The 14,276-nt window shown below is 42.3% G+C and overlaps 1 protein-coding gene across 1 annotated transcript; it reads left to right on the top strand.

Annotated features, from left to right (window-relative positions):
* Nucleotides 1-4,722: 4,722 nt before the first annotated feature.
* On the top strand, nt 4,723-7,528 carry ELFN1 (extracellular leucine rich repeat and fibronectin type III domain containing 1). Its single transcript, XM_068111673.2, has one exon. The coding sequence runs from the start codon at nt 4,723-4,725 to the stop codon at nt 7,120-7,122; it is 2,400 nt and encodes a 799-aa protein (XP_067967774.2). The 3' UTR covers nt 7,123-7,528.
* Nucleotides 7,529-14,276: the final 6,748 nt, after the last annotated feature.

Below are 14,276 nucleotides of genomic sequence, written 5' to 3'. Positions count from 1 at the left end.
GAAGGAAGAATAAGAAAATAAAGACAGAAAGAGGGACGGACCAAAAGGACACAGTGCAACGCTAGCTTACCTCTGGCAGTCTTACTTATTCCCAGGGACAAGACACACAGAACAAACTCACGTACACAGAAGGATGGACTGGCAGGAATGGTTTGGGCCGGCAGAGGAGGGTCCCGGCAGATGGTAGGCATCGAGGTCCAGCTTCAAGCGCGCGCTCCAATCCACGCTTTGGGGGTCGAGGCGAAAACCCGGCAAACACAGCCCCGCTTCGGGCTGGCAGCGAGGAGCCGGCAGCTCCACGCACATATTCGGTTTCACACCGACAGCTGTCTCACGCGTCCTCCGCCTCCTGCGCTCGACCACTCCACTCAACTCTCTCCCGGTGGACTGCCGACTCTCTGACGCATCTGAACTCATCTGCCGCCTCTCTCACGCAAAGGCTTCCGCGCCCGCTTATATAACGCCTCGGGCGATCAAGCCGCCGGCCTCCAGGACACGCCCATCGGTGAGCTCGCCTCGGCCCTGATTGGTCGCGAGGGCTCACCGATCCCGCCCTTAGAGGAGGCGTTGGCAAGGCCACGCCTTGTTCCCGGCACTGGGCTGACTCCTCCCACCTTCCGCTCCGAGATGACCTCGTGGCTAATGGAGTCTTGCAGCGAAAAACCACCACCCCACAGCAGCGGCAGAATGCAGCAAACCGCTCAATGCAGTTGGCAATTGACGAAAGGGGAATGTGAAGGGAATCTACCTCATTTGAATTCAGTGCAATGGAGTGTTAATTAATGGAAGACACAGCCTTAATCTAATACACATAATAAGGAGATAACTACTGAACAAGGAGGAAATCTATGATTGGCTACGTGTGGTATATGGAATAACTAACGGGAACGACCTTTTTTTTTTTTTTTTTTTTTCTTTTTTTTTTTTTTTGTATACAAGATCGAGGCTCGTGAAAGAGCTAACATTAATCACACAAAAAGACAAACCGACACACAAAACACAAAAAACAAGGGGAGCGGCAGACAAGATGGGGAGAGAGGGGGAAGGACACAAAAGAGAGGGGGAAGAGGGGGAAGGACACAAACACAACATTTGAGAGCAGGGACATCGGGAGGACTTGGGGGGAGGTGGGATAGGAATAAAACATATGAACACTGCAAGGACTCTGGGGTGAATTACCGGGGGTAGAAAAGATCCAGGTTTTCGATGGGGGAAGATAAGAGATGGTGGTGAACAGCTGTTTTAAAGACCTGGAGGGAGGAGTGGGATTGAAGGGAGTGGGGGAGTTTGTTCCAGAGGCGGGAGAAACAGGGGAATGAAAGAGTGAAGGTGAGCAGAGAGCCTAGACTTTGGCAGTTTAACCATAAGAGGGTTGCAGGCAGATCTTGTGCGACCTGAAGGAATATTGGGGGGACAGGGTTGGGGTTGGGGTTAGGGATTGGGTTAGGTTGGGGATGGGTGGGGGATGGGGTTGGGGATGGGGTTGGGTTGGGTTAGGGATGGGTTGGGTAAGGGATGGGGTTGGGTTAGGGTTCTGGATGTGAGGTGAATTTTTGAATGAATGTCAAACCTCACAGACTCATTTATCTTATATTATCATTGAATTGTTTTTAAAAAGTTGGGAAAAGATCAATAGAATTGGAAGGTCATACAAAGAGATGGAGTTAAGAACTTTTTTTAATGGTTGATGTAATGGATTCAGTTGTTTTGACTAACAAATTTGGTGTTTTAATGTGGGGGTTGGGTTCGGGTTTGTACATTATTTTGACCCACTCACCTTTGACCTTTATACACAACAAATGGAGGAAGGAGGGTGATATTTTACAACACAAAAAAAACACAATTCTCAAATCCATAACAATATACATATATTATATATATATATATATATATATATATATATATATATATATATATATATATATATATATATATATATGTATATATATGTGTATATACACACACACACCCACGTACATACACATACACACACATATACATACTGGAAACGAAATCCCTCACCCCTCCCAACATTTAAAATACTGGTCCCATCCCTGGACCATTAACTATCTCTTGACTTGTCGAAGTGTCGGAAACACTCCCGTCCGGTTGTAATGTCGCTCTTCGCCAGGCAGCCGTCGGTGTGCTCGTTCAGCGTGTTGCTTCAAACTGTCGCTTCAAACTCATTACGAAGTTCCTTTCGTCTCTTTGCGCTGCCCCTGCAAGTGTATCACCGATAATGCCGCTTAATTGCGGCAGAGCCGTGATTTAGGGGGTAACGGAGCAAGCATGGTTATACTTTACAAGGCGATTCACTTTAAGACAAAATGACTGGAGCGAGGCAGGAATCTCGACATGCGCATTATGAACAGTTCCAAACAAAGTCTCAGCTCGAAAACGTTCATTTGGATATTTGGGTTTTCATTTTTTTTGAACATTGTATATATATTAGGAGGAGATTGCGAGGAGGGAATAAGTTGGTAGATAAGAGTAAGTATGGCATATTAAATGCCACCATTTTGCATATGTAACTACATGATATTCATAGAATACTTATCCTGAGCAGTCATCTTGGTGCGAGCCAACTCTTCTATTTTTGACGGGTTTTTTTTGATCCAATATGGCTGCCAGACCACATGAGCGATGACATCATCAGTTTCTATTGCTAATGTAATTGTCGTGTAGATAATGCTGAAGAAGTTTCAAACTGATCACACCAAGTGTTGTCCCTGTCAAATTATGATGCCATAATTAAGGCACCAATGACGTCATCTTTAACAACAATTATTCCACATGCGGAGTTCTTTACAATGAGCCACGTTTCATTTTTTTCCATGGAGTGGTTTCAAAGATATAGAAGTGCAAAGTTTTTCCAAGATGGCGCCCGTACCACGTGACGTATGACGTCATAATTATCACTAAACTTCTACAGGCGGAAGTGCTCCTATGGTGAAAATTTCGTGTCAATTGGACCAACAATTGCAGAGAAAAAGAAATTCATACTGATCGAATAAAGTGTTGTACTTGTCGAATTATGATGTCATAATTAAGGTACCGATGACATCAAAATTAACATATCTTATTCACCATGTGGAGTACTTGACAACGCACCATGTTTCAATTTTTTTTTCCATGGAGCGATTTTGGAGATATAGAGGTGCAACTTTTTCGTGACCCATGACGTCATAATCATCATTAAAAAATTATACAGGAGGCGCTTCAAACTCATATGCTAACATTTTGTGTCAATCGGACCAACGGTTGACGAGAAAATGAATTTTTAAAATGCAAACACACACGCCACACATGTACACGTATGCCAAGTGTACATACGCAGCCGAATGCCTAACCCTGCTTTTCTCTTCGCGCACGCAGGGTAATAAATGGATGGTCCGCATAAATTGAGGTTTTGCAAAGTAGGATGTTTATTATATTATGAAATGTACCGTCCCCTCGGTTGGATGGAAACTGGGTGTCCCATCTGCACAGCATTGGTTGGTGGTCATTGAAGATCCCACGGTGCCTTTTGTAAAGAGCAGGCGAGTCATCACCGGCATGCTCAAACAAATTACAAATTCCTTCCATCTTCAGTCAAACGTCAGGTCTTGACAGCAAGTTGTCATCCTGAAAAACTTTGCCAAAACCCGACTTTAGAAGAAAGTTGGGATAATAGTAGGCCAAGTAGTCTTAGTGCATTCGACACGCTCAAACTACCAAATGTTTTATTATTCCTTTGGACGAACCCATATAAATGATAATTGTCAGCAATGTTTATAAACAGTTTGATGCAATATTCGTGATCCATCAATGTGTCATGTAAAAAGTGTTACTAAGCCTGGTGTTGGCTTGACGGTTAAGGTGGCAAGCTTGAGATCTTAAGAGTTCTGAATTTGAGCTCCTGTCTGCCGTTTAAATAACACCAGGTGGGTTGACTTAGCCTGCCATTCTTCCGAGGTTGGCAAAACGAGTACCAGCTGACTGGTAACAAGAGGGCATGGCATCAGCGGCATAGCCGCGCCTCCAGAAAATGATGCAACGAGCTGCAACAGGCTGCACGCGAACCACCACCAAAGTTTTGTTGGGGTTTCTTAAGTGCAAGAAAATATTGATTGGTTATTAGCACATTGGGAGTTCCATTTTTTCAAAAATGGTTTAAAAAATTCAAAAATATCTGAATTCCAAACAGCAGTTCAGACTATGTGTGCATCTTTAAAAAGAAAGTTGGAGTTCAGGATTAGGAATTTAGATAAATGAATGTTAAGCTCAGGGGCTAAGGGCTGGTTGGTTCATAGATCTTCCTTCAACTTTGTCGTATTTCAGGTAACATGAGCTGTCCAATGCAAATGGTGACTTCAGATAACCTGTAAACTGAGATAAGTTTAAACTTTGTTTTCGTTTGTTGTTTTACAGACATGGTTGCGTTGAAAGCTGCTCCATGGTGAGAGCCCAAGCTGCTTTCTGGCCAGGCATGCGTCACGCCACTGCAACGTGGCCTCACGTAAATGTTTTCTTGCCTCTAAGTAAACGTTTCGCTTTCCTTCATTTCTAATGCTCGTGTCTTGTGTGGCCTGCAACCGGCCTCGCTGAGCTCCAGGTGGAACGCTCCTATACCATGACTCTGGCACAAGTTGTGAATTTCCTGAAAGCTAATAAGTGAGGCCGAGCAACATGACTTGTCGCAGGCACGGTTGTCTACGGCATAGAGTAAGGCTCGGTGGCGGAATGCCACCCTACTGCCTCTTTACGGCACTGCCCCTACTGCTTCTGCTTCGTGGTGCATCCTTGGCTGCGGGGGAATGCTGGTTTCTGGAAGGGCATCACAATTTTGTTTGGCAGGCCATCTGCAGTCAAAACCAGCCACCTTATGAAGCCATACCGACACATATCAACAGCACCGTGCTGGACATAAAACTCAATGACAACAAGATAAAAACTGTAACTGTCAGCTCTCTTAAGAACTTTGTCAACCTTACGCAGTTAGATTTGACAAGGAATGAGATTGAAACGATCGAGGAAGGTGCGTTTGGTCACAATGAAAACCTTCGCATTCTCAATATCAGCTACAATCATCTCGTCAACCTCACCGACGGAATGTTCTGGGGGTTAGGGCAACTGGAACAGCTATACCTGCAGGGAAACCTTTTGGAAACGATTGCAGCTTCGGTGTTTCAGGACTGCCTGTCGCTTGTTCATGTTAACTTATCTTCCAATCACCTGGCCGTGCTTAGCAGTGCTGTGTTTCAACACCTGAGTATGCTTCGTGTATTGCAACTATACAACAACCCTTTTGACTGTACATGCCTCCTTCTACCTTTCCTAAAGTGGCTTCAGCGGCTGAGAAATGTTTCAGCTTACCACGAGCTCATGAAATGTGAGATGCCACACAAGTACATCGGCTACCAGCTTGTAGCAAGGCCTGACAGCTCGACAGAGGCCATTGCCTACAACCTCCTTTCGGTTTCTTGCATCGACCACCATAATTATCAAAAACCAACATATCCACCATGGAAATCTTCGACTACTGAAGAGTGTGGACTCAACCGTTATTGTAGCTCAGCAACGGGTCCTCGGCACGTGTTCGAACCTGTCGAGTCCAAAAATGATCATCTTAAGCCAGATATCCGTTTGAATTCGACAGCACCCACTAAAGTTACCCTCCTCATACATATCCCAGATCCTTTTAGCAAGATGTATGTGCTTGTCAATGTGCACAATGAAACACACTATGAGGATATAAAAAACCTCAACAAGCGTCGAGAGACATACACAGCCAAAGGTCTTCGGCCTTGTACTAACTATACTTTCTGTGTGGCCTTCATCAAGAATGCACAACGTGACCCACAGAACTGTGTATGGTTCAAAACAGAAAATTGGAAGGAGTCGAAAAGTGCAAGTAACTCTTCAGCAATGACACACTATATCATGACTATTCTTGGTTGTTTGTTTGGTATGGTTATAGTGCTTAGTGTAATATACTACTGTTTACGGAGGCGCAGGAAAGAAGAAGAAAAGCACACCAAGTCCATCACTCTGAAGTCGAGCTTGGCAGATTTGAAACAGGGTTCTCAAACTGAGACTGGAGGAGCGTATCAGTTGCTTCCCAGCAAATCAGAACAAACAACTCCCACGACAATGATATCCATTAAATCAGCTCTTCAAACTGATTTGGATGTGGTCAAGGCACAGGATGCAATTGAGACACCCCGTACAGCCAAAGGAAACTATCTGGATGTTAGAACAGGTGAGAAGAGAGACGGACACAGTTTGGACAAACGTGATTCTGTCACCGAAATAGCTACAATTGCTAAAGAGGTTGATAAGGTAAACCAGATCATTAACAACTGCATCGATGCCCTCAAATCCGATGCTGTTACCTTTGCTTCTGCTGGCGAGCCTTCGACATCTACAGTTCCTCTGACTGTTTCTGCCGCGTCTCGACCTTTACAAGGCCGCAGCAGGGAGGAACAGGCAACGTTTTCACCACCGCCACTTTTGCATGCAGAATCCTTCTACCCGGTGCAGAAAAATTTGCCCCTTGAACGCTCTCCCAGACGGCCGAGCACAACGTCAGCCCGCACACTGCGTTCCATTTACTCCGAGTCATCCTTCGGGCCCACAAGTCACAGCGAGGAACATTATACTGACAAAGTTGTCGTGAGACCTCCAAGGCCTCCTGATCGGCCAAGCATTGTCCCCAAATCTGGATTCTCACAGCTTGAGGTTCAGCCTTTGGAACTGCATCGCCATTCATATCCTGGGCCTCAGTACCAGCTACCAGTACCTCAAGCACCGCAGTTACCACCGGTTCACAGTCCAAGTCTTCTACAGACCATGCCACATCCCAGGGCACTCGCAGGAGCACCAGCCAGCGGCCTGGCTGGCTACTACCAACTGTCTCCACGAGAACAACGTTCAGGATACTTTTCAAGCCCTGAATACTCAGCCAAGAATGCACAGAAGATCTGGGTGCGCTTTAAGCCCTACCACAAGAAGCTAGAGCGTGACCAAGAAAAGATGGCGGCTGGACATGCACTGAAAATGAAGGTACAGTTAGCAACCGATGAAGACTTGCACGAGATCCTTGACTACTGGAAAGGTGTTTCGGCACAGCAAAAGTCGTGAAACAGTTTACATACAGTGTGTGACTAATCTTCGTTGTTGCGACATGCCCTTTTTTAACACGTGTGACATTTTTACGTTTGACTTTGAACTCCAGTTTATTTGAATGAAGTTTGCCGAATTAAATTTTGCACTCCATTGCCATGTGGCTTCTGATGTTAAATTCCTTTCAATGACTTCATATTAGTCCTTAGTGCATGCTAAATCGTCTTTTGCATCAATGGTAATACCAGTATCATAAATGTAGACTTTGTGTCTTCCTGAATTTTATGTGGTTCCTACCAATAATGTCTTGTGTACACTTTATTAAGGGAATATATTTTAAAGTCATTGTTATTATTGCTATTGCCTTTTGAAGTCCTTTCTATAAGCAGAGATATTTATAATTCAGCACTTAACGGTTTTCTTAAAATAAACATGTACTTATAAAATGTGACTTGACTTTGCTTGATAGAGATTTTGATTGAATTTTCTGACTTGCCGAATATTGTTGATATAGTCATTCTCATTTCCCAAATACACCCCGAGACATGTCGAGTTGCTTAACAAGCAGAGTGTTGGCCTAATTCTGTTAGACAATGCCTTCAGCATTCTACCAGATGTTAGGATGAAGTTCGATTTTAAGCCAGAACATTTTAATTGTCAGGGGAGACTTCAGCACTCTTTTCGTATCGTCTCTGTATGCATAGCATAAAGGTTATTGTTATTATATAGCCCCAGACAGTTATCTGAACAAGCCAGTGGCATGGAGACAGCTGATCAATCCACCAGGAGCGATGCAGAGATAACCTACATCCAGGATTGTGTACCCCCAGTCCCCACCTTCATGAAGTCAGGGCCACGACAGAGTTAGAGTGGTTTGTTGAGTTACAACCTGAATTGAAAATTGACTAAATTGAGATTTTTTGTCACTGGTCTACACATAATACCCCATAATGTCACAATGTTTTTTTTTCAGAATTTTTCAAAAAGTAATTAAAAATGAAATACAGAAACATCTAATTTACATAAGTATTCAACCCCCTGAGTCATTACATTGTAAAAGTGCCTTAACAGTGATTACAGCTTCGAGTCTTCTTGTGTATGTCTGTATCAGCTTTGCACATCTGGATTTTGGGAGTTTCTCCCATTCTTCCTTTCAGATTTGCTCAAGCTCTGTCAAGTTGGATGGGGAGCATCGGGGAACAGCAATCTTCAAGTCTTTCCACAGATTCTCAATGGGATTCAAGCCTGGGCTTTGGCTGGGCCACTCAAGAACTTTCACGCTGTTGTTCTAAAGCCATTCCTGTGTTGCTTTGGCTGTATGCTTGGGGTCATTATCCTGTTGGAAAGTAAATCTTTGCTGCAGTCTCAGGTCTTTGGCACTCTGAAGAATGTTCTCCCAAAGGATTTGCCCCATTCCTTGTTCCCTCTATCCATACAAGTCTCCCAGTCTCTGCCACTGAAAATTATCCCCATAGCATGATGCTGCCACGACCATGCTTCACAGTAGGGATGGCGTTAAATGGGTGATGAGCTGTGCTCGGTTTCTGTCAGACATAGCGCTTTGCATTCAGGCCAAATAGTTGAATTTTAGTCTCATCAGACCACAGAATCTTTTGCCTCATGCTCTCAGAGTCTTTTACATGCATTTTAGAAAACACCAGGTGTGCTGTCTTGGGCCTTTTCTCAGGAGTGGCTTCCGTCTGGCCACTCTCCCATAAAGCTTAATTCAAAATTATATCGTGGAGTTCTATGGACAGTTCCTTGGAGTTCATGCTAGAGTTTCTGTTCTGACATGCACTGTCAACTGTGGGACCCTATATAGAAAGGTGTGTTTCTTTCTAAATCATGTACAATCAATTGAATTGGCCACAGATGGACCCAATCAAGTTGTCGAGACATCTGAAGGATGATCAAAGGAAATTGGATGCAACTGAGCTAAATTTGGAGTGTCATAGCAAAGGGGTTGAATCATTATTGACTCAAGACATTTCTGCTTTTCATTTTGAATTATTATGTAAAAATTTCTAAAACAAAAAACCAAAAAAACGTTGACATTATGCGTTATTTTGTGTAACTCAGGGACAAAAAAAAATCTCAATTTAATCCATTTTAAATGAAGGCTGTGACGCAACAAAATGTGAAAAAAATCAAGTCAAAGTTGTATCAATCTTTCTGAAACCCCCTGTATGTATATATATATATATATATATATATATATATATATATATATATATATATATATATATATATATATATATATATATATATATATATATATATATATATACACAACCGGTCAAAAGTTTTAGAACACCTCAATTTTTCCAGTTTTTATTGAAATTTACGCAGTTTAATGTCCAGTGAATAACCTGAAATGGTACAAAGGTAAGCAGTAAACTGCTCGAGGTAAAAAAAAAAAGTTTAGGTTCGTAAAAATGGGAAAATAATGTAAATTGCACAGTTATATTGTAAAAAAAAAAAGGCCTTCTTCAGGGAACAAGTATTGGGTTAACAACTTACAGCTGTTCTGCAGCAATGTAGGTAAATTAAGCCTTGAAAGTTGATGCAAACAATTCCTACAGGTGTCCCAACCTCTGCTGATTACTTGATTACAAACCCCCTGCCTGTATAAAAGCAGTATTGGAACAGACTGTCATTACACCCTCTGAAGCATTATTTGGACAATATTGCACTGCAGGAAGTAGTATATTGGAACCTGGAGGAAACTCTGACAGGAAGAGGCCTGGCAGACCCAAATCCACAACCGAATCAGAATACAAGTTTTTGAGAGTCAACAGCTTGCGTGATAGGCGGCTCACAGGACAACAGCTTCAAGCACAGCTTAACACTGGTCGAAGTAAACAAGTCTCAGTTTCAACTGTCAAGAGAAGACTTCGAGCTGCAGGTTTGACAGGTCGAGTGGCAGTAAGAAAGCCATTTCTAAGATGGCAAAATTAGAAAAAGAGGCTTGCCTGGGCTATGAAGCACCGCCATTGGACTACTGAAGACTGGAAGAACGTCTTATGGGCCGATTAATCAAAATTTGAAATCTTTGGTTCATCACACAGGGTTTTTGTACGTCGTCGAGTAGGCAAAAGGATGGTTCCTCAGTGTGTGACACCAACTGTCAAACATGGAGGAGGAAGTGTGATGGTCTGGGGCTCTTTTGCTGGATCCAGAGTCGGCGACTTGCACAGAGTGGCTGACACCTTGAACCAAAAGGGCTACCACAGCATTGTGCAGCGCCATGCAATACCCTCTGGTATACGTCTAGTTGGTCAGGGGTCATCCTACATCAAGATAATGACCCTAAACACACCTCCAGGCTATGTCAAAATTACCTTCGAGGAAAAGAACAAGATGGTAGGCTTCAAATCATGGAATGGCCAGCACAGTCTCCAGACTTAAACCCATCGAGGTGGTTTGGGATGAACTGGACAGGTAGGTGAAAGCAAAGCAACCTACAAGTGCAACACATTTGTGGGAACTTCTGCAACAGTGTTGGGAAGAACTTCCCAAACAATATTTGATTTCCATTGCAGAAAGAATGCCACGAGTGTGTTCGGCGGTTATATCTGCAAAAGGTGGCTACTTTGCTGAGTCAAAAACTTAAATTAAATTTTGTTAAACAACATGAATCTATGATTTCTTTTTTATCTCCAATTGTTTATTTGTTCTATGCTTAATTTCAGAGTACATTGAGACATTAAACTGCGTAAATTTCAAAAATAACTGGAAAAATTGAGGTGTTCTAAAACTTTTGACCAGTGGTGTATATAAATAAACAATATGAATTAATGTTTTTCTTTTATGAATTAATGGCATAAGCGAAAAATGCGTTCCTCACGTTGCTCGTCTTGTATTATACTTCATTTTATTTACCGACGATATTACCCTTTTTTGAGTAATGACAAGTACACAAACTATTTAATGACAAGTTATATTCAAGTACACAAACACACATGTGTATATATATATATATAGACAGATATACATACCAGCTCCAAAACATTGTAGCTACAAACTAACGTCACCCTGTTCCTTCAAACATGTCTCGACATGCATGACCGACAACCTTTATGTTTGCACCTTATCCATTACCTACTCCATTGCCATTTTTCCTGCAGTTTCACACCGAAACACACCACCCGAGAGTTGTGCAAGGTGCCAAACGCCTTTGCTTCTTTTCCTGTTGGTCACTTGCAATCGTACGCGACATTTAAATGCTAGAACAGCTACTACATTATAAGTCGCAGAGATAAAAGTACTCGTTCATTGCCACGGTACACCTTTCAACATAACATCGGTTCCAATCAGATTCAAGTTCCAGAAATGTATGAGTGGTTTGCTCTTAGCATGCCCTCTTGGGAATGCTGTACCTGCTGGTTTAATTCGTATGGACTAATTCTGTACTCTTATTTTGGAGTAAAACCAGCATGGCTGCAGGTATGGCTGCAATTTATCAGTAAATTAAACCTCAAGATTATGTATGTCTTTGGGGTGATGGGTTGCAGCTGTGGCAAAGATCAAAATGCATAAATTGAACTTATTCAACATCTTCCTTGATTCCTGTTGGTTTAGTTTGTTTGTGCTTCCTGTTCTTTCATTCATTTGTTTTACACTATGACACCATAATTGTCAATGACCCTTATTAAGATGTCTAACTTCCAGTAGGAGTTTTAACACAATCACAACAAATACATGAGGCTGTGAGTACTTCATTTACAATACAGTCAACACTAGGCAATACCTTGTGACATCCTAAATAACAACTGTCACCAACTAACTTTTTTCTTTGCAAATGCATATTTTTGTTCCTAAACAACCAAACTTCGCTTATTAATATCCAAGAAAAGCACGTGACCATACAATTGTCACATTATAAGGTCACGTGCTTTGGTTTGAATGCCTGAGCAAGTCTTCTGGGAGCTTCAATTGCTTGCCTAGCTAGAACAACTGACTGCTTGAAACAATTTTCTCATCTTCCCTGGTGTCCGCACAGTACGTTAAAATCTCAAGAAAACGAGTTTGGAAGACAAGCTACTACTTCTTCAATAGCCCCAATTATTTCGACCTTCTTTGTGGATTGGCCAGGGAAAGATTTTGGCTCAAGTCTTTCATATACTGACTGTGCAGGCCTGACACTCGACTAGAGGTGATGTGAATTTTGAATTTGTTCAGGTAGTGGGTATTCATTCACCTACTCTTTGTGAAAGACACTGTGGGATCTTTAATAATACCAGCAGATGGGACACCCCGTTTGATTTGTGTGAAGCCACACCCTGTCTGAGAAGTACCAATCCAATCCATCCTGTTGGTTTCAGCTTGGAAGACAAAGTGTGGCTTATTCCCAGACTGTCAGAGGTATTGGCGTTGGACCTGGCACTTGATCAGTAGTTTCACACACAATTGCAGGGTCAATGTCCGACTGACGAAGATGGACCTTGGTGTGCTACATGGGTTCATTCATGTGATTAGCCTGGTGGAAAGGAGCATTAAATAATGGCTGGGTCATTTCGCAATCGACAAGCTAGTTGTTAAATGCCTTCATACTGTACATAAGGAAAGAAGAAGCTATACAGTCACGTGAAAAAGTAAGTACACCCCATGTAAAGTTTTGACTTTTTCAACATATTTCAACATACAGCTATTTGATCTTCATTTCAACAATATTGAAAGATAAAGGTGATATAATATAACAAATATCATGAAACATTTACATTTTGTAGTCCATTGTATAATTTAAATAAACATAAATGCAAATTTCGCATGTGGAAAAATAAGTACACCCTTGGCTCCAATAGGTGGTATTGCCCCCTTTGGCAGAAACAACCTCAAGTAGGCGTTTCTTATAACTGTCTACCAGTGTCTGAAATCGACTGGGAGAAATTTTTGCCCACTCCTCCATGCAGAATTCTTTCAGCTGTGCGATGTTTGAGGGGTTTCTTGCATGCACAACTCGTTTCAAATCCCCCCACAACATTTCGATGGGATTTAGATCCGGCCTTTGACTTGGCCATTCCAGAACCCTCCATTTCTTTCTTTTCAGCCATTCCTTGCTGGATTTACTGGTATGTTTAGGGTCATTGTCATGTTGCAAGGTCCACCTTCGGTTGAGCTTCAACTTTCTGCCAGATGGCTTCACATTATCCTCAAGCACCCTCTGGTACAATGAAGAATTCATCCTGGATTCTATGATGGTGAGCTGCCCAGACCCTGATACAGCAAAGCTGCCCCAAACCATTATATTTCCACCACCATGCTTTACAGTTGGTATCAGGTTCTTGTGGTCAAATGCTGTCTTTGGTTTTCGCCAAACATGTCTTCTGGTACTGTGGCCAAATAGCTCTACCTTTGACTCATCTGTCCAGAGCACATTGTTCCAGAAGTGCTGGTCATTGCCTCGGTGTTCATTGGCAAACTTTAGTTTTGCCCTGATGTTCTTTCTGGACAGCAAAGGTTTCCTCCTGGCACACCTCCCATGTAGATCAAATTTGTGCAGCCTCTTTCTAATGGTAGACTCGTGCACATTGACATCAACAGTGGCAAGAGCTACCTGTAGGTCCCGTGATGACATTCTGGGGTTCTTAGAGACTTCTTTCGGCATCTTGCGGTCTGCTCTCGGGCTGAACTTGCTGTGGCGGCCTGGCCTGAAGAAGTTGGCAGTTGTTTGGAATCTTCTCCACTTGTAGATGATCTTCCGGACAGTCGAATGATTGATTTCAAATTGTTTGGAGATCTTTTTAAATCCCTCCCCAGACTCGTAGGCATCTATAACCTTCTTTCTGAAGGCCTCAGAGAGCTCTTTTGATGTAGGCATGGTGACGCCGCACACTTCAACAACAAAGAGCAAACCAAACGAAATGTCTGAGGTTTAAATAAGACAGGTTCCTCCAAGATCTTCTCTAACGATGTTCTAATCATTTGCACCTGAGCTGGTGCACCTGATTCTAATTTTAGGTATTTGAAGTAGTGATAAATGTAGGGGTGTACTTACTTTTTCCACCTGCAAAATTTGCATTTATGTTTATTTAAATTATACAATGGACTACAAAATGTAAATGTTTCATGATATTTGTTATATTATATCACCTTTATCTATCAATATTGTTGAAATGAAGATCAAATAGCTGTATGTTGAAATATGTTGAAAATGTCAAAACTTTACATGG

Source organism: Myxine glutinosa, chromosome 3 (genome assembly GCF_964187855.1).
Source record: "Myxine glutinosa chromosome 3, kmMyxGlut1.1, whole genome shotgun sequence".
In the NCBI taxonomy this organism is placed as follows: domain Eukaryota; kingdom Metazoa; phylum Chordata; class Myxini; order Myxiniformes; family Myxinidae; genus Myxine; species Myxine glutinosa.
This window is presented reverse-complemented; position numbering and strand designations above follow the sequence as displayed.

What these genes read in the sequence shown, in the direction of transcription:
- ELFN1 (XM_068111673.2), top strand. Translation starts at nt 4,723, where the DNA reads ATGCCACCCTACTGCCTCTTTACGGCACTGCCCCTACTGCTTCTGCTT.